This window comes from Cyprinus carpio, chromosome A14 (assembly GCF_018340385.1).
Source record: "Cyprinus carpio isolate SPL01 chromosome A14, ASM1834038v1, whole genome shotgun sequence".
NCBI lineage: Eukaryota > Metazoa > Chordata > Actinopteri > Cypriniformes > Cyprinidae > Cyprinus > Cyprinus carpio.
Genome location: NC_056585.1, coordinates 1,765,803 through 1,786,651, shown reverse-complemented (window position 1 = coordinate 1,786,651; position 20,849 = coordinate 1,765,803). Strand labels below are relative to the sequence as shown.

Here is a 20,849-nt window from a genome sequence, read left to right as displayed (position 1 = left end):
ACAAACAGTCATGCAGGTCAGTGAGCTGTGGCAAATGCTAATCAGCTCTATTGATCCCGGAAATAGCAGTTATAAAATGAGCGATAAATGAGAACACATGAGGACAAATACTGGTCTGTTGAAAAGAGATATGTTTAAACGAAAATCATTTGATTTTAATCATATGAAGTAATCATTTGGACACGTTGAATGTTTAAAGATACTGCTAGGATACATGACAAATAAAAGAAAAAAAAGTGCCATGATCTTATATTGTACTCATATTGTTTTCATATGTATAAAACTCACAGTGGTTTCATATTTTAAAAAACTATTATATTTTTTTTTTTGGACCTAATGGTTAGAGAGTCTGACTTGTAATCCAAAAGGTCGCAGGTTCGAGTCTCGGTGCTGGCAGGAGTTGTAGGTGGGGGGAGTGAATAAACAGTGCTCTCTTCCATCCTCAATACCCATGACTGAAGTGTCCTTGATTAAGTCATTGATACCCATGTTTGTAGTGGGGTTGTGGAGGGAATTGCTGCCCACTGCCCTGGGTGTGTGTTCACAGTTTGTGTGTGTTCCCTACTCACTGCTGTGTGTGTGCACTTGGATGGGTTAAATGTAGAGCACCGATTCCGAGTATGGGTTACCATACTTGACAAATGTCACGACTTTCACTTTCACATCACATTCACACATAGTGTTCAAATCAGGATCTGTAATATTTTCTAATGTTTTAAAGTCTCTTCTGCTCAGCAAAGCTGATTTTAATTTTAGAAGGGGGTCTGATGGCCAAAAAATATTATTTGATGGTATGAAATTTTCATGTTGTAAATGCTTTTATCACGGTATTGAAATTTAGTTGCAAAAAGAAGTGTTGTCAAACTATAACAGGCTTAATAACTTTTTTCTTTTAACAAAAAGAACTGAACATTCACATAAAAAGTAATACACAAAAAATGTTTAAAGTAAAACATTTCACACAGATTAAAGTGCATAAAAATTATAAAGACCAATAAGATCTCATTAGTTAACCTTAGTTAATGAATTAACAATTAATAATGAGCAATAGATACATTTGCTACTGAAGTTATCTGTTAGTTCATTAAATAACACAGCTGCACATTTTGATTTTAACATTGTGTTATTAACTCTTGAAATTACCTAAGATTAATGAATGTTTAGAATAATTTTTCATTGGCAGTTTGTTAACTAATGCATTAACTAGGCTAATGTTAATTAATAAAGCCTAAATGTAATCTTAAGTGTGACCAAACAATAAAAAATCAAAACATTTTCAAACAATATATACGGCATGTTATAGTCCAGATTAAAATGTGTAAAAAAAAAAAAGAATAATAAAATAAATAGCCTATTATTAAGTCTAAAAATGTAAGTATTTGGTGCTTAACACCACTGCGAATACAAAACTCTGAATGGCTGTTTAAAACATAGACATGTATCTATGGTTTAAACTATCTATCTATGGTTAGAAAGTAGTGCAGCAGTTTTGTTTCAGGGGTTATGGCTGCATTTCTCTAATTTAGTGCTATCTGCTGTCAGAGTTAATGTGCGCTTTCATTCAGCATAACTGAGTCAGTGTTTGCATACTATCCACCCTATCTGCCCTAAATAGTATTGAAAATTACTAATATCACATAGAATTTAGGATGGATAGTATGCACATTGGGATGCAGGCCGTGTCTCTTTCTCATCCGTGCTTGTTTACATAAGGGTGCGCATGCGTCCTTTACGCAACATACAACGGTTTTGTGCATTATGACCAGTTGATGGGGAAAATATTATTAAAATGCACTCAAAAAAATCAGAAAATTTTGAAATAAGTAATTATGGTATTTTGAAGTGCCCACGATAACAATATCGTGCATATTCATTACCGTGATAGATTGCATTACCGAATACCGGCACATATCTAGGTGCATCCCTACTTTTATTAAACAGATCGTTACAGTCTAATGATATGGACACTAATATAGTTATCCTTATAGTTATTATTCTTAATGTGAAGGGCATTTACACAGGATTTCATCAATGTTCAGCAGTCTACTTCCTCACGTCTCAAGGTTTTTCTGTTAACGGGGATCAGTAAAAGCATTCCTGTATTTCTCAGTTTCAGCGCAGGGTTGTGTGGGTGTCAGGGCCCTTATCAAAGGTCTGGGGCTCTAATGGGGTATGACAGAGAAATTGAGAGTGAACTCTGAAAGGGTCGTGGGAGCAATGCCTTATGAGAAAATCTGTCCTTCTTGGCTTTAGTGCACTCTGGGTAAACATGACCTCTCCTGACAGACCCTCAAGCACAAAAAAGCAAGCCAACAAATAAGATAGAAGAATGACAGATAGAGATGAAAGAAAAACTCACAAGTAAGCACAATGGCCAGGTCACCATGAGAGGTTTAACTCTAGGTTGAATCATACAGTCACAACCACACAAACAGTGCGCAAAGGCAGAACTCAATATCATATCTCTAAAGAAAATGGTGAGGTGCTAAATGGCTCTTTGAGACCGTCTGTTCATGAAACGGCAATGTATAGACTGTTCACAGAGATCACACAAACCCCTCTAGTTCAAAACTGAAGATTTGGATGAGACAGACGTAAAGTGGCAGATGGGTTATTGCATTGAAACATACTTTTATCAAAGGTTTTTAGAAAGGTTTTTTTTTTTTCTACAAATATTGTTGAAGTTATAAACAACTTTACATAAAAAAATAATATATAGGCCTAAATTCACATACATTTTTGGGAGTCACACCTCATGACCTATTGCAATGCAAACTACTTTCAAAATAAAATTTAATTCAGAAATTAAAACATTTATAGAATTGTAAATTGTACATTTTTTAAGTACACTACTGTTCAAAACTTTGGGATTGGTAACATTTTTAATGTTTTTGAAAGCAGTCTCTTCTACTTCCCAAGGCTGTGTTTATTTGATCAAAAATACAGTCAAACAGTTAATTAGCAAAATATTAACATTTCAAATATCTGTCTTCTATTTCAATATATTTTAAAATTTAATTTATTACTCCAGTTTTCAGTGTCACATGATTGAGTTTCTGATGCTAAATATTTTTGCATAAACTGTGATAGATTTTTCTCAGGATGATGAAGTAAAAAAAAAAAAAAAACAGCATTTATTTAAAATAGAAAATGGTAGTGTATTTTTAACACACTAATAGATTAAAAAAAAATTGTTTCATCATTGACTGAGGTTGCATAAAGTTACACTTTACTAAGTGTGCATAATGAAATCACAGCAAGAGCGCAAAAAGGCACAAATCACACACTCCTCAGAAACACAACTTTTGTCTCACGCTGTGGACCTAAGTTCAGTTTGGTAAACTGTAAATTTGCAAAGTGCAAACAGCAATAGAGGATCTATTTGACCAGTAGAGAATTTAAGCATCACAGACAGATTCAAAGAACAGACAAACTTAAAGCTATATTGTTTGCATTGCTCTCATACGCTCTAAGTCCGGTGTGACCACGGCTTAACACTGCCATCTGAATGTTTGTGAGACATCACATGCAATGATTGAGTGGACCACACACACACACGTTTGTCCAGCTATCCACACAGGAACACACCACAGACTTCTATTGTTTTACACATATTAATCACATCTTATAATTACTACAGAATACTGCAGAATAACTCTAACCCAAAACAAAAAACCTTTGCCACTTTTAAAATGACAACTTTTGGTAAAACTTTAGTTTAAGGACCAATTCTCACAATTAACTAGCTGCTAATTAGCATGCATATGTCATATTGGCTGTTTATTGGTACTTACAAAACACAAATTAATGCCATATTCTGCATGACCATAATTTAGATCCCTTAAACCTACCCAATGCCTAAACTTAACTAACTATTAATAAGCAGTAATTAGGAGTTTATTTAGGAAAAAGTCATAGTTAATTGTTAGTAAATATTGAGAATTGGACCTTAAAATAAAGTGTGACCAAACTTTTCAGATGGGCAGTGATGATGAATTATCCAATGAGTGCAAAGAGTAAATGCCTTCAGTACATCAGTCACGTCCTGTCTGACTTCCCTCCATCATGACACTCTGCTGGGTCTGAAGTGTGTTTGAATATGACAGAGAGAAGGTGATCTTGCACATGCAAAGCACACTGGCATATTGCCCTCCTGTTTCTCTGACCCATAACCAGAAACAACTGATCTGTGTCTGTGAATGACCACAACACTTCTTCCTTTCTCAATTGTATAAGAATTAGTTCACCAAATCATGAATGTTCTGTTATTAATGGCTCTCATATCATAATTTTTCAGTGGAAAGCAAAAGGATAATTTTTGATGATTTTTCCATATAACCACTGTATATAGTGATTGCAGCTGTTAAAAAGTTTTTTTTTTCCCATTATTTATTCACCCTCATATCATTATTATTATTCTTTTTTATTTTTTGGAACACAAATAAGGATATCATTATTATCATTTCCTACTTTTTGTCCATCAACTGAAAGTCCATGCAACCACACTAAAAAGACTACAGGCCTATATTTCACATCAAATATGGTCAAAAGCAGATCAGCAGTACTTGTGTGACAGGCATGAATAATCCTCATTGGTTCTGGTGTATCACGGCTAAGCGTCTATTTACTATATTTGTTGTGCTCTATGTATGTGTGTTGACAAATTTTTATACGTGAATAAAATTCTAAATTAAATTTGTTCATCATACAAAACAATGATAACACCATTTTTCATTTTTGGCTGAATTGACCCTTTAAGAAAAAAAAATGAATTCTAATTAATTACTATTTTTGACAGTTCATATATATAAAAAGATTAAAAAGTTAACACTTTACACTTTTCAAAATAAAGGTGCTTCACGATGCCATAGAAGAACCTTTTGGTCTAAATGATTCCATAAAGAACCTTTAACATCTGAAGAACCTTTTTGTTTCACAAAAGCTTCTTTGTAGTGAAAGAAGGGTCTTCAGATTATAAAAAGTTGAGAAAGAGATGGTTCTTTAAAGAACCTTTGACTGAATGGTTCTTTGTGGAACCAAAAACGGTTCTTCTGTGGCATCGCTTGAAGAACCTTTTAAGCACCTTTATTTTTAAGAGTGTACAATAAGGTTCCATTTGTTAATGTGAACTAACAAGGAAAAATACTTCTAAAGCATTTATTAATCTTAACCCTAATTTCAGCATTTGCTAATACATTATTAAATCAAACGTTGCATCTGTTAACCCTTTAGAACCTGAAGCTAAACTAGTTAGCTTTTATGTAATTATTTTTTTTTACTATAAAATTCTAAAACAATATACTATCTTAAAGTGCAAGGTGTAATTTTTTTTCAGAAAACAATTATCTTTGAGTAAAATTACAGTTATTGAGCATTATTGTGGGTTAAGAGTTTGTAAATAGAATTTATATAGGTTAAAAAATTGAATTAGTTTGAGTGGTTTTTATTTAAAAAAAACAATCAAACAAAAAACATGAGCGAAGGAATCTAACATGCACGCATACAAAATCACGCATACAAATACTAGCACGCATAATATTAATATTTTATTATTAATAGACCTGAGCTAACATGTACTAACAATGAACCGTTGTATTTATATTAACTAATGTTAAGAAAGATTAATAAATACAGTAACTAATGTGATGCTCATGGTTAGTTAATGCATTTAATGCAAAGTTTTACCATTAATATTAACAATTCACCAATTCTAGTCTGATCTGATCACTGTGGTTAGAGTTAAAAATTTTAAAGTCTGTTCCTCACACAGAGCTATCACATGTCTACAGATTGTGATTGTTTTTTACATTTTAGGATGGGGCCATGCAATGGTTAACTGATACACTGATACACAATTATTTATAATATATAATGCATCTATACAGCATGTCATAGTGACACTGCAGTAGTCAGCTGCGTCGATAATAACAGGAGACTTCTAGTTTTGCATTGTTACTTCTTCTCAAAGTAGCAGGATGGTGGATGTCTTGTAAACATCCACAAGACAGATTTGCTCCACAGAATAGAAGTAAACGTTGAATGCACAAGGGGTGCACACACCTGCGTTTCTCCATATGGAAATAACAGGTAAAACATCAGTCACATTCATTATAAATGATGCCACCTGCGTTCTCAATCCAGTCTGTGTGTGTGTGTGTGTTTTTCTATCCCAGTGTGGACCTAAACCTCAATACACACCGACTGCATGGGGACTAGAAGCCACTAGAAGGCAAGCCTGCAACCTTTAGCAGAAAAAAGCATAGCGGCTAATGCTACAGTTTCTATTTTGGCAGTCCGTGGGAAAGGAAACCAGAGGCAGTTTTTTTTAATTAATGTCAATGGAGGAGTGGCTTCACTCCACTGAAGAAACAGCTTTTTAGAGGAAACAGTTTATAATTTAATGAATCAACAGCCTATCAGCTAATCTTCAACATGTTTTACACTAAACAATATTTTGGTTTGAACTATTTTTACTGAAAAAAAAAAAGTTGTTTTATTAGAGAAGTCACTGACTTTTTGCAACAGGTTGGTTACAGCTTATGGCATTTCGCATGCATTCCTATGGTATCCATAAATGACGATTGTGTGTGTGTGTGTGTGTGTGTGTGTGTGTGTGTGTGTGTGTGTGTCTCGTGTTTGCAAGTGCTGTCAGGAGGGAGGGTGGCTTGCATAATGTAGCCTTTGGCAGAGTGCCACATCATATAATGAGTGAAAGAAAAGGGCTACATGAGCTGCATCACTGGGGCTAAATTAAGAGAGACAAGACTGTTCCTGCCTACAGGCACATCCCCTGATACACACACACACACACTGCACATATGCCTGCACAGCTCATCATGATGTCACAACAAACAGACTACAGTGTGGATAAAACCCTCTTTGATGCATTAAACCGAACAAAAGTCAGAGTAAAGACATTGATAATGTTAAAAAAGATTTCTGTTTCAAATGAACACTGTTCTTGTTAACTTCTAATGTAGCAGCACAACTGTTTTCAACATGATAATAATCAGAAATGTTTCTTGAGCAGCAAATCAGCATATTAGAATGATTTCTGAAGATCATGAGACACTGAAGACTGGAGTAATGATGCTGAAAATTCAGCTTTTCATAACAAAAAAAAAGTACAAGTCGACCACTAGTAATACAGAGAGACAATGCATTTTTTTATTCCAGAAGCTGTCTGTAGTCAGGCAGAAGTCTAAACCTTCATCTGCATTTGTAGTGAATTGATCAGTGCTTTCTCAGAATTTGTGGCTTTGGATGAATTAAATATTTAGATGGGTTTCAGTCAGCTGGATTGAGCACTGGCTCTCTTTTCAGCCGGGCCTCTACTGAGCGAGGGTTTCAAGTGGTCTAGAGCCACTCCAGCCCTAAATAATTCAAGTCTTTCCAAAGGTGCAAGACTCACACCAGAAGACACACACACGCACACAAAGACAGCAAATCTGGACTGAGCACAAGCAAGACCCACCATAACAATGAAACAAGTTTAGCACTCTAGTTAACAAATAATAAACTCCAACAAGAAAACACATTCCCTGCTAAAATCAAGAGAATCTTTTCTTTATTGGTCACTTATTGTGTTAATCTATTACTATAAAAGTGTACTAAGTAACTACTTTAAGGATAGCAGACCTTTAAACAAACTGCTCTTGCAGACCGTCACATGGCTATTTTGTTTGTTATGCTTACTCTGGCAACAGAGTCCTAAGCCCTTGGGGCCACAGTCTGGGGCCGCTACTATGACAAAACTCTCTAAGAAACCGTACGCTGGGAAAAGCATTTAAACAAGTAGTAGGCTAAACATTATTGCTTAACTCGACCTGTGTTCATGCTACGCTCTTTCTGATGGTTGAGACTACAGGCAAAAACGAACAAATAAATAAGACTACTTACCGATTCGGACGGTAATTGTTTCTCAGGGGGAGGTCTGTAAAAATAAATTTACATATCACCTCAGTGATAAAACACATGGATTCGGATGGCGATCACAGAGGAGGAGTTCACAGAGGAGGAGTTCACAGAGGAGGAGGGAGTTCTTTGATCCTACGAACGCGCTGCTCACGTGACCAGTCACATAATTGTCTGCTGTAAATAAAATTTTATTTTATTTACAAAATGTATTCTTATTATTTGTGTAAAATGCATTTAAAGATTCTTATGTAAAACGTATTCTTATTATTCCAAGCATATTTTATAATATATAATCCTATTTATTATTTATTTAAATCTCCTGTTTAAAAAGACACGCTATAGTAGTATATAATTATACGCGATATAGTTATGTAGCCTATATATCTGTTTATAATACACATTTTAAAATTGTACTGCATACCCGCTGCTGCCATAATAAAGACCCATTTTGAATGTTTGCGTGCTTTTCTTTGTAAAGATAGTCCACTGAAGGCGAGAGTAATGAGAACCCAAGTGCAGTTTATTTACAGAGTGATCCAAAACATCCAAACATGATCCAAACAAGAAACGAAGACTTGACTTGACTTGACTTGACTTGACAGAAACAAAGTAGACTCGCCAACAGCAGGTTACAACATTAATACACGACAAGAGACAATGGCAAAGACATGGCTACTTCTACAGACAATGAGGGTCACATGACAAGAACAAACCAATGGGAAACAAGACACATGACTAAAGCAACCAATGAGCAAACAGAACTGATAATCACATGACAAGACATTAACCAATGAGAACATGACACATACACAAGGCAGAGATACATGAGGGCAAGGGAAGCATGACACAAACAGCATAAATCATACTACAAAAAAAAAAAAAAAAACAACCTTGAAAACAATGAACAAGAAACAAAACCCAAAACAGACCTTACATTCTTCTTTTTCTGCTCCCAGTCGCTGTGAGCAGTTATGAAGTATTGTTTTTTTAAATACTTTCCAGCAATTCAGAAATAAATATGTATGCAAATTACACCAAAGTACAACAGTTAACGTACCTTACGGTGTTTTCGGGAGATCTCAAAAAGGGTTTAAGCACTGAATTTTGAATCGATTTCTTCTTGTAAACTCAGAGATGTGGATTCGGGCGGCAATTAAATTTCCACATGACCTCGGTGTTCATCAAAAAACACTAGATAATTTGGCCAGGGATTTTTATGGGGGTGGTGAGAGAAAAACTCCAGCATCCTGGATTCGGATGGCAATTTAATCACTGACTACCCCCTGAAAATGGTGAAAATCACTTATGCCCCCTGAGAAACAATTTTCGTCCAAATAGGGTTTTAGACTAAAGGAGGGACTAAAGACCAGGATATCAGGGACATATTTTCCAATATGGCTAGTTTTGACTATAAAAAGAAAAAAATATTAATAAAACCTGATATATCAGTCATACTTGCATACAGCACTAGAGAGTGCAACAGTTGGGTTCCAGAATTGAAATCGATCATATATTGTTTTGATGAAGCATTCAGCCTGTATTGTTTCAACCCATTTTATCAAGAATCATCTGGAATATATTACCCATGATGCTCTATAGAAAATTCCACCAACCAGACAGTTGTGGCTTTTAGTATTACTTATTTCTTAGAAAAATGACATGCCTTTTCTTTTAACAAGAGAGTTTTACTGTGTATTGCTATTTGAAAAATTTGTAGTGCAACCAACATGCAAACCTTACGAATCGCTAAGAAAATGAAGCATGGCTCAAATGTGGTTGATATGTTGAAAAACACCCCAAACAGCAGCAGAGGAACAGACCCTGACAGTGAACAACGTAAACAGCTTTCATCATCAAATAAAAAGTCTGAGTAATAACTCACACCAGCTACCAATCATTCTGAGACATCCTTAAAGGAGTCATATGATGCGATTTAAATTTTTCCTTTCTCTTTGGAGTGTTACAAGCTCTTGGTGCATGAAGAAGATCTGTAAAGTTGCAAAGACTAAAGTCTCAAATCCAAAGAGATATTCTTTATCCAAGTTAAGACCCTGCCATGCCCTCCTAAAACGGCTCGTTCTAAAACGACCCCACATGTCTACGTCACTATGTGGAAATATTTGCGTATTTGGGAAGTGTTGTTCACGCAAAGAAAGAAGGTGTGGTTTCAGTAACCGCAGTAAGTGTTGAAGCAGCCATGTCAGGGAGATACTGTGGGGTGACTTGTTTAAGAGTGGTGTAATAATGCTGTGGTAGTGACAAAACACTGTTCATCGCTGGTGGAGTTTATGTTTGTGAAGTGTTGACCGTTCTATCTGCCGCGGGAGTTCACGGCCATTGTTATTGTCGCAGTTTACATCCCCCCGTGTGCTAACCCTAAGGACGCGCTTCGCAGCTCATTCAAACAGAAACATGCAGAACATGTAGACTTCATATTTAAATACAAGTTTTTTTGCACTAACATTCACTGGCACTTGCCCATATCACAATTTGAGTAATTGTTCAGCCCTACTTTCAATTGAGTAAACTAAAAAATTTTGACACACCAAATGCTATGTGATTTTTTTTTTTTTTACCAAACTAGACTTGCCTCAGCAAGGGAGTGTGAACCTAAACCTCAAAAACTCTAAAACGAAATGGGGGACATTTAAGCCCAGAAAAGTACTTTATATACAGTGTTGTAAATACAACCTAACCACTGACTTCTAGTTGTGTCCTCTTTTGGAAGTCTTTGGATTTGAGACTTTAGTCTTTGCAACTTTACAGATCTTCTTTATGCACCAAGAGCTTGTAACACTCCAAGAGAAAGGAAAAATTGAAATCACATCAGATGACCCCTTAAGACTAAATCAATACAAGGTTGCTCAGATTCCTTGCCTCATCTCTGCTGAGAGGATTATGGGTAACCGGGGAGTATCACTGAGATATCACATCAGCTTAAGCTGGAATGAAAAGCAATGTGATACCTGCCTGGCTTCACTCCTTTAGTGAGCAACCAAGAGAAAGAAAAGAGACTAAACAAGAAGTAAATGGGAAAGATCAAGAGGTCAAGCCAGATCTTTATCTCTTTCAGGATGCAGATAATAAGAGCTTTCTCTGCATCCCTGTGGAAGAGCTTTCACCTGGAGCGACCGTACAGATCTCATGTGTGCACCGTGGTCACTCTCACTGGTAGTGAACTCAGCCTCTTCCCATATACTCCCAGGCTTAAAGGGATAGTTCACTGAAAAATGAGAACTCTTTTATTACTTACTCTTCTTCATGTACTCCAAACATGTATGATATTCCTTCCTCCACTGAACAACAACAACAAAAACACAATATTTAGCAGAATGTTCTCAGTGCTCTTTTATAATAAAAAATAAATGATTTTCATTTCTGAAAGGCTCTGTAAGGCTAGTCAAAAAGAGACTACTTGGAAAACTGAGGTGTGAGCTCAGGAGATTTCTACTACAAAGTCCTGTAATTATAAAGGGTAAGGATGTCTGTCTTGATCTGCCTGTGTCAGAGGGATAAGGCAGGCATGCCTGCACAGGTACAGGATGTTTATGTTTTAATTCTTCCCGCTCCAGCAATGCATACAACGGCTAACTGACAATAAGCTTACAGCTCTTCCGTTAACAAAATACATGCAAAGTGTGCCCTTACTGTATGTGCCACAAAAAAAAAAAAAAAACATTCATCACTGACCTGTGATGTACGAAAATGTATAAATTTGTTTATTTTATGTTCTAGTTTGGTTGTGGATGTCTTAATGTTCTCTAATGTATGTTTGTGAGTGTGTGTGTGTTTTTTTTTTTGCCAATAAATATATTTTGGGAATTTTTTTTTTAAAGTTATTCTGTTTATATTCATCCTGTCAATGAAAACAATTTCTTAGATCTTCCATCTTTGCAAATTAAAATAATAATAAAAAAATAATTTACAAAGAAAATAAAGCCTATTTTTTATTTTTGGGGAACAGAATAAGATGCATGGCATCTACGGATGAGATGAGCAAAAACAGATGTTCATAATGACAAGAGCACAGGAAGTTATGGATATGCTCAAGTGCTGGAGCGAGAAAAAAATAATAATTCAGAAGGGCTCAGTTACAGTACTGTGTATCAATCGATTTTTCCGGTAAAAACAAACACAAATGAAATGTTTGAGTCATAAACAGCTATAGAGCTTTTTGCTGTGTTGCACTTGACAAAAGCAATTAGCCCGATACTAAGTACATCTGCTTTGATTTGTGACCAGCTCGACTACTCCTAAAGAGTCAGACAGGACAGAAAAAGAGAAGTTGAAAAGTTGTGATGGAGAGAGAAGCTATAATTCTATTAAATTAGCCCTTTTGTCACACCTGCTCTTGTGTTATGCACACAGGTGTAACCATGAAGCTTGATGAATGAATATGGATTGAGAGAGCATATATAGGGCTTGAATAGGATTTAAAACTGGAAGCAAGTGGAAAAGACTGAGCAATTTTAAATAATGCACTACACAAACATTATACCCACTTCTCATAGTTCACTAACGTCACATACTTTCTGTAAGATACCAGCTGCCTTCTACAGAAATATCATGAGATATCAATCACCAAGATGTAAACAGGAAGGATCCATCACATCCGAGCAAGAACGCAAATATCAAGATTCCAACGCATCAGTCCTCCTCCATCATATCAACTACATTTAAACACGTAGTTACAAGCAGGCTCAGACTCAAAGGAACCTCTCAGGAACCTTCAAGCACCCCAGGAAGCGCCAAGTGTGTTCAAAACATTTGTTAGACAAAAAACTGGTTGAAACAGCATCAAATAAGGGTTTAGGTTGCTTGTTAGGAAAAGTGCAGATGTAAAAACCTCCAAAACCCCAAAAGAAAGCAGCATCTCAGCAGAAAAATGTTTATTTGGCTAGCAGTGCTTTTAAATGTCCTGTAAATAGCGAAATAAAAACGTTGGCTAGGTAATGTATATGCTGCTGTCTTTCTATTTCAGGAAACATCAACAGGCCTCTTTGATAGTTTGAGGAGCAGTTGAAGACAGAAGGTGCACAAGCACAGTCAAGCCAAGCAGCAGCGTTGCATGGAACAGCTGTTCAGTGTTCTGCAGCTCCAGCGCTTCAGTGCCGCATTTGAATGCATGACAGAATGCAAGAGAAGCATTTCGTTTCCATGATGATGCGCTCGGACAGAACACGCGCCTCCAAGCCCGCAGCGTCTTACCTTTGGAATTGCTGAATGCGGTGTACCAGGACAACGATATAAGCCCACATCCGAATAGTAAGACTGTTAGGAAGGTGCCATTTCTGAGCCTCATCTCCGGGTCCGCGCCGGTATCATGTCCCGAACCGAACCGTGTGCTGGAGCGCGTCTGAAGTGCGCTGCCGCGGTGCGTGTGTGCGTTAATGACAGCGCGCGCACATGAGAGATGACCAGATGAGAGGGGAGGGCGAGAACGCGAGAGACTGGTGTACAGGCAGAAGCCGTTTATACAGGAGGGTGTGTGTGTTCGTGAGAGAGAGAGAGAGAGAGAGAGAGCGTGCATGTGTTCGGTGCACGGTGTTTTGTTGGACTGGCTCGTGCAGGCAGTGCAGCTGCTCCTCCGTGCGGCCAAAAAAGAAACACATTTTCTCGTTTTGAAACAGCAGTTAATGTTGCACGCTGTAGACTTTTGAATGGGATTTTTGGAAGCATACAGTCCTGGTGTAGGTTCAGACTTAAAAAATCATTAACCTCTTATTATTAATATTATTTACATTTCCTATGAAAAGTTTTGTGACCCTGTCTGTGAAAACCCAGCTAAAGATTTTTTTTGTTTTTTTTGGTGATTTACTGTTTTCTATATAAAATCATCCTTCATAAGGTAAAGAACATTCTGTGAAAATTTAACATTGATATCTTTATTACTGACTAAGACCATGTCAAAGATTGAAATCATAGTGAAATTAATTAGATTTTGAAACTTTAGCCTGGATTTCACAGAGAGGGTCACATATGCTTCACCCTAAAACAGCAGTAATATATCAAATATCTAAAGCTTAACGCAATGCAAATGCAAAAAAAATTTACCAGAAGTAAATAAGTGGAATTTTTGTTGTAAACACTGTGCCACAGATGCTAACGATTGAGCTTAGTTTTTACCAGAAGTAAATAAGTGGTAATAAATGGCCAAAAAAATATATTATTTTTAAAATTGATCACCTTATTGGCTTTTTAATATATTTTAAAATAATTGCATTATCCTGAAATAAATGTTACAAAATAAAATACATAACTTCCCCCCGACTTCAAGCACTCACCTTATGCCATTTTTTAATATATTAATGTAAATGTCAATTGCATTATCCTGAATAATTTTACAAATAAATATACATGGAAGAGAATCCAGACAGCACTTTCCCCCCACTTCAAGCACTGCATTACAAAGCGCAAATACATTACATAAGCGCAAATAAATTTAATGTAAATATGTCAATATTTATATTTTTTATTATTTTTGTTTGAGATATATTAGTTGTGTTTATGGTAAATTGGTTGTATGGATGGTGTTAATGCTTATCTAAAAAATGTTTTTTAACCACATAATATACTTCTTAAAGAGAAGGGAGTGATGGACAAATGTGAATATATTTTTATTTCAGGAGCAGTTAATATCCAGTTATGCCTTACTCATGCCTGTAGATAATTAATCACATCTGTGTGATGTTTCAGCTAGTGATTGTTTCATTTAAGGCTCTGGAGATGAATTAGGCCTCTTATTGTCCAGCTTCATCTCTTCTGGGGCTTTGACTGCTGAAGTTCTGCCAAAAAGTTAATGTCTGAGTGTTGTGCTAATATGCACAGTGTATATTAACTAAGAAAAAGTATATTCTACAACAGATGCATCTACACTGGCTAATTATTAAGTTTCCCCCCCCCCCCCCCTCTCTTTTTTTTGGCAAATCAAACTGCTGATAGTTAGATTTGTGAAACCCTTTGGAGAACCTAGGCCACATTTCTAATGTCTGTTCCTAGAGGAAGCTACAAAATGGGCCCCAACAGGGACTCAAGAGTCAAGACTGTCAATCTCAAAAGCAGTAAACACATCAACAAGAATGTTTTTTGAAGCATTTGAAATATTGATTTAATAAGTTCCTTGACGCACATTTGAAACCCCATCAGAAGATGTCATGGAGACGATCTCCAGAGCATTAGTGTGGCAGCAATCTGACAAAATGGTGCCTTGGGAATATAAGCCTCTTTACATTTACATTTAATCATTTAGCAGACACTTTTATCTGAAGCAACTTACAAATGAGGAAAATAGAAGCAATCAAAAAAGAAGAGAAAAGTGCATCCCTTAATAATAAATAAAAAGTAGATATAATAGAAAAAGAATAGATAAATCTCATGTTAAATGGTTTTTTAATAAATAAAAAGAAAATAAGTATATAGAATAGAAATAGAATTGAGAGTGCTATTAATATATATATAATATATAATAAGTATAATATACTTAACCACCAACATATCGCAGCTGAAATTATTGTGATTTATGTTACATTTACTTTAAACTAAGAGCCTACTTTAAAGTCGAAACTCTCCAAACAAACTTGTATTTAACGTGTATTAGTGTTGGTCTATTTTCTGGACCACTCCTACAGAAACAACATCGTGCTGGCATGTCAGTCAATGGCGCCATCTAGCCACTGATGTTGCTCCTAACAGTCCTAAGAGCAGATGGCGTTTGATCATTGCGTCTCAACACATCTGACAATGCACTGTAGGCAACTGCTTTAACATTAAAACATTAAAACTGTCAGTGGCCTGGTGTCTGTATCATGAAGCAAGTTTAGCTGGCTTGGCAGGTAAGTTTCAGTTTAGTTTGCACCAACTCTGGGTTTTAGGACAGGTCCTCTTTTTGGACCTTAAAACATGCATCCGGCTGGGATTTCTAAATCACCCAAAATGTCTGGATTCGCCTTTTGCTTTCTACAATCACCATTAGTGTGCGTTTTTATATTACAGCCATGCGAGGACTGTGTCCAGTCCCGCCCACTGTCGCAAACATTCTAATATTGCATAGAATTTTCACGCATCAGGGGGTCGCTATCAATATGCGGAGAATATAATCTCTTTTGGATAAGCGCTCACTGTTTTGATTTCGTCACACACATTCTGTGTAAAGGAAGATCAGATATTTGTCAGTGAGCTCAGGATCTGTTGAGCAGCAAATCCTCCATCATGGTCTGTCAGCCTCTCAATCCGTCAGCAGTCAAATCTGACTCTTGCAGCTCGTGTTGGATGTAGGGTTGTCAAGTCTGCATTATTTTTTTTTTTTTCCTTGATGGAATTGGGCTACTTTTAAACCGTTGCCATGGCTTGATTTCCTCCCATGGGTTAAAGGCTAGATGCTAGATGTTAAAGGGTGTCATATGATTTTGCTAAAATTAACATTATTTGGTGTATTTGGTGTAATAAAATGTTTTATGCGGTTTAAGGTTCAAAAAACATGCTATTTTCCACATACTGTACATTATTGTTTCTCCTCTATGCCCAACTTTTTTGAAACACGTCATTTTTTTTACAAACAAAAATTAGCTGGATGCAAATTTTTTGCATCCAGTGGGGACATAATTACTGATTATAATGACTTATACTGTCTTTTACGCGTGGCGTTGCATCGCGCCTCATATACACCATTGCATTACATACGTTTTTTTTTTTTTTTACTCCCACCAATTGGAACAAAACTTGCTAGACGGTGAGGAAAAAAAACAAAATTTTTTTACAAGCCTACTCTACACCAATTGCTTGAATGCAAAAACAAAATACAACATCAGGCTCACTTTTAACCTTTAAATAAAACATATAACTTTTATTAACAAAAAAAAATAAAATACACCATGCTATAGGGCAGGCCATGCCTAATATAAAATAACAAATAACTTACATAAAGTATAAATAGGTATACAAAACTAGAAATAAGTAGACATGTACAGTATCTCACAAAAGTGAGTACACCCTTCACATTTACAGCAACCATTTTAGTTAATCTTCTCAAGGTACAATACAATAGAAATGAAACTTGGATATATTTTAGAGTGGTCAGTGTGCTGCTTGTATAGCAGTATAGATTTACTGTGCTCTGAAAATAACCATTAATGTCAAAATAGCTGGCAACAAAAGTGAGTACACCCTTAATGACAACAAAGTCACTAAGTGTCATTTATAAGATAAATGTCCTATTCATCATGTTCATGTTTTTGTCTGCTTGACAGGACCATACAAATTTGCGTATCTTCTATTAGAGCAGTTAAGATTTGATGCGTTGAGTACAAATCTCTCACAAATCTCTCATTTCTGATTAAGTCTATTGTATAGACTACATGGCACCTCTTGGCAAAGAACTCTCTGAGGATTTTAAGAATTAGAATCGTTGCTCTCCACAAAGATGGCCGAGGTTATAAGAAGATCGGTAACACCCTGAAACTGAGTTGCAGTACAGTGGCCAGGGTCATACAGAGGTTTTCCAAGATGGGTTCCACTTGGAACAGGCCTCGCAATGGTCGATCAAAGAAGTCAAGAAGTGTAGAAGTGGAAGGTCAGCTTGTCAGTGCTCAGACCATAGGCCACACAACAAGTCAATTTGCATGGCCAACATCCCAGAAGGAAGCTTCTTCTGAAGCTGGCTCACAAGAAAGCCCGTAAACAGTTTGCAGACGACAACCTGTCCAAGAGCAAGAATTACTGGAACCATGTCCTGTGGTCTGATGAGACAAACTTGTTTGGCTCAGATGGTGTCCAGCATGTGTGGTGACACCTTGGTGAGGAGTACCAGGACAACTGTGTCTTGCCTACAGTCAAACATGGTGGTGGCCACAGGAGCTGCTGAAACAGTTCTACTCAGCTGTCACTGAGTCTTTCCTGTGCACTTCAATAACTGTCTGGTTTGGTTCAGCTACAAAATCAGACATCAGAAGACTACAGAGAATGGTTCGGACTGCTGAAAGGATTATTGGTGCGAAGTAAACCCCCTGCCCACCCTTCGAGAACTGTTTACATCCAGAGTGAGGAAAAGGGCTAAGAAAATCACTCTGGATCCCTCACATCCAAGTTACCCCATATTTGAACTTTTGCCATCTGGCTGGCGCTTCAGAGCCGCAAATACCAGGACAGTCAGACACAAGAACAGTTTCTTCCACCAGGCAATCTCCCTCATGAACAGTTAAATGTTCCTCACTTATGCAATAAAAATGTGCAATATCCTTATATTTATTTGTTACCCCTCCATCCTAGTACATCCCTGCATCTTACTCAATTCTATTCCATTATCATCTATAGCACAACTGTTTATACAATTTATTTGCAATTATTTTTATTTTTTTTTTTTGTGTCTGTGTGTGTGTTGTTGTATCTGTGTACTGGAAGTTTATGTCACTAAAACAAATTCCTTGTATGTGCAAGCATACTTGGAAATAAAGCTCTTTCTGATTCTGATTCTGATTCTGGTAGCGTCATGGTCTGGGGCCCCTTACGAAAAAGGAGTTTATTCAAGTGTGCTATTAGTATACTTATTTTAAACTAAAAATAGGAAAGTATGCTTTTAGTTTACTTTTTATGTACTTCTCAGAAATGGGCTTTATGTACTCCTCAGAAATATACTTAAAATGACATTTAAGTATACTTGACTTATACTTACAAAAAGTCTAAATATACTTGAACTTTACTTTAGTATACTTACAAAATAAACTTGAAGTATACTACTTTTTGGTAAGGGGCTTGAAGTATACTGCTTTTTGTTGGGGGGTGCACTTCCTTAAAGGGGGAAACATGGATTCCAACATGTACTGTGACATTCTGAAGCAGAACATGATGCCCTCCCTTCAGAAACTGGGCAGAACGGCAGTTTTGACCACACCAAACACCACCAAAATGACAACTGCCTTGCTGAGGAAGCTGAAGGTGAAGGTGAAGGTGATGGCGTGGCCAAGTATGTCTCCAGACCTGAACCCTATTGAGCGGACGGTGGAGAAGCACCATGTGTCTAGCATCCAGCAGCTGGAAGAGGATCCCAGCAACAACTTGTGCAGCTCTGGTGAATTCCATGCCCAGAAGGATTAAGATAGTGCTAGATAACAGTGGTGCTCACACACAAATATTGACACTTTGGACAAAAAATATTGACACTTTGGACACAGTTTTGACATGTTGCATTGTTAAATGGCATACAGCTGTCACAGCTATATTGACAATAATAGCTGTATGTTAAGTTGTTTTCAGAGGACAGTTAATCTATACTGCTATACAAGCAGCACATTGACTACTCTAAAAATATATCCAAGTTTCATTTCTATAGTATTGTTCCTTGAGAAGATATACTAAAATGGTTGCTGAAATGTGAGGAGTGTACTCACTTTTGTGAGGACCCCTGTATAATATATAACCAAATAAATAAGAAATCTACAACGTTTATTAGCAAAACGAATAAGAAAGCTTGGAGGCAAATAGAATAAAATTACACAATGGCCGGAAGTCCTCGCCATCCAAGGAACTCAAGATTTCAACCATAATTGCAGCGGGCACATGTGTAGTAAGCCTAGATGGCATACCGCTGCAGCAGACGCTATGAGTCCCAGCAGCCTCTGAAATTCCTTCAGAGAACAGAGTTGAAGTCTGAAATGGCGCAGGGAACACAAAATGGCCGCCGAGTGCTCCAAGAGAGGCGGGCTGCGTCTCCACTGAGACGAAGCACACTCCTAGATGCTCTTCTGCATGTTGACACATATCCCTAGGGACTCCAAGTGACAAAGCAGCGTGTCTATATGGCAGCACTTTACGTTCAACATCCTTGAGGTCAGCCAGGTTTAACCAAAGGTGCCTCTGAAGGACGACCATAAAACTCATGGCCTTAACCACAGCCTGGGCCGCTCGCTTCTTTGAAGTAAGAACATAGTACTTTGCCACGCACAGATCCTTAATGGCCTCTGCTGTGAGGGTTCCGCCCTCCGCCGCCTACTGGTTAGCCATCTGTGTGAAGTGCATCACAGTTGTGGGGTACTTTGTGGAAGCCGCCTCGCCATCAGACGCATACGATTTATTGGCGAGGTGGGCAGTAGAGAGAGTCCTTAGTTTCTGTTACATCAAGAAGTTGTTCTGAGGTTTTGGATATGCTAAGGATACATCAGGAAGATTACTTACAAAGCAGTCTTTTTGTGGTGGAAGTGATGGTTCTACCATACTTGTAACAAGAAGTAGAATTTACAGTTTTAGTTATATGAAGTTTGCACAAAACTAAATAATGATCTGAGATATCATCGCTTGGCTGCATAATTTCAACACCATCATCATCAATTCAATGCAACAGTATTAAATCTATAGTATGATTTCGACAATGAGTAGGTCCTGAGACATGTTGTCTAACCCCCACTAGCGTTCAGAAATGTCTATAAATGCTGATCCCAATGCATCTTTTTCATTATCAACATGGATATTAAAATAACCAACAATTAAAACTTTATCTGCAGCCAGCACTAACTCGGATATAAAATCAGCAAACTCTTTAATAAAGTATGTATGTTGCCCTGGTGGCCTGTATACAGTAGCCAGTACAGACATCACAGGGGATTTATCATTAACACTTGTTTCTCTAGATAATGTTATAGGAAGCACCATTACTTCAAACGAGTTATACTTGAAGCCTGCCCTCTGAGAAATACTGAAAAACATTGTTATATATTGAAGCAACACCTCCCCCTTTACCTTTTGTACACATCTCATGTTTATAACAGTAATCTTGGGGGCAGACTCATTTAAAATAATGTACTCATCAGGTTTTAGCCAGGTTTCTGTCAAACAGAGCACATCTAGGTTATGATCAGTGATTATATAATTTACAAAAAGTGCTTTGTAGAAAGGGACCTGATATTCAATAAGCCAAGCTTTATCATTTGTTTATCCGTATTGCA

At 36.9% G+C, this 20,849-nt stretch overlaps 1 protein-coding gene across 1 annotated transcript in view; it reads right to left on the bottom strand.

The window, feature by feature from the left end:
- Positions 1 to 13,240, bottom strand: part of LOC109059926 (alpha-1,3-mannosyl-glycoprotein 4-beta-N-acetylglucosaminyltransferase B-like) — a 122,642-nt gene extending 109,402 nt beyond the window's left edge. The window contains exon 1 of the mRNA XM_042769687.1: positions 13,126 to 13,240. Coding sequence (XP_042625621.1) covers positions 13,126 to 13,219 — 94 coding nt within the window. The 5' untranslated portion in view covers positions 13,220 to 13,240. The remainder of the gene's footprint in view (positions 1 to 13,125) is intronic.
- Between the last annotated feature and the right edge of the window lie 7,609 nt (positions 13,241 to 20,849).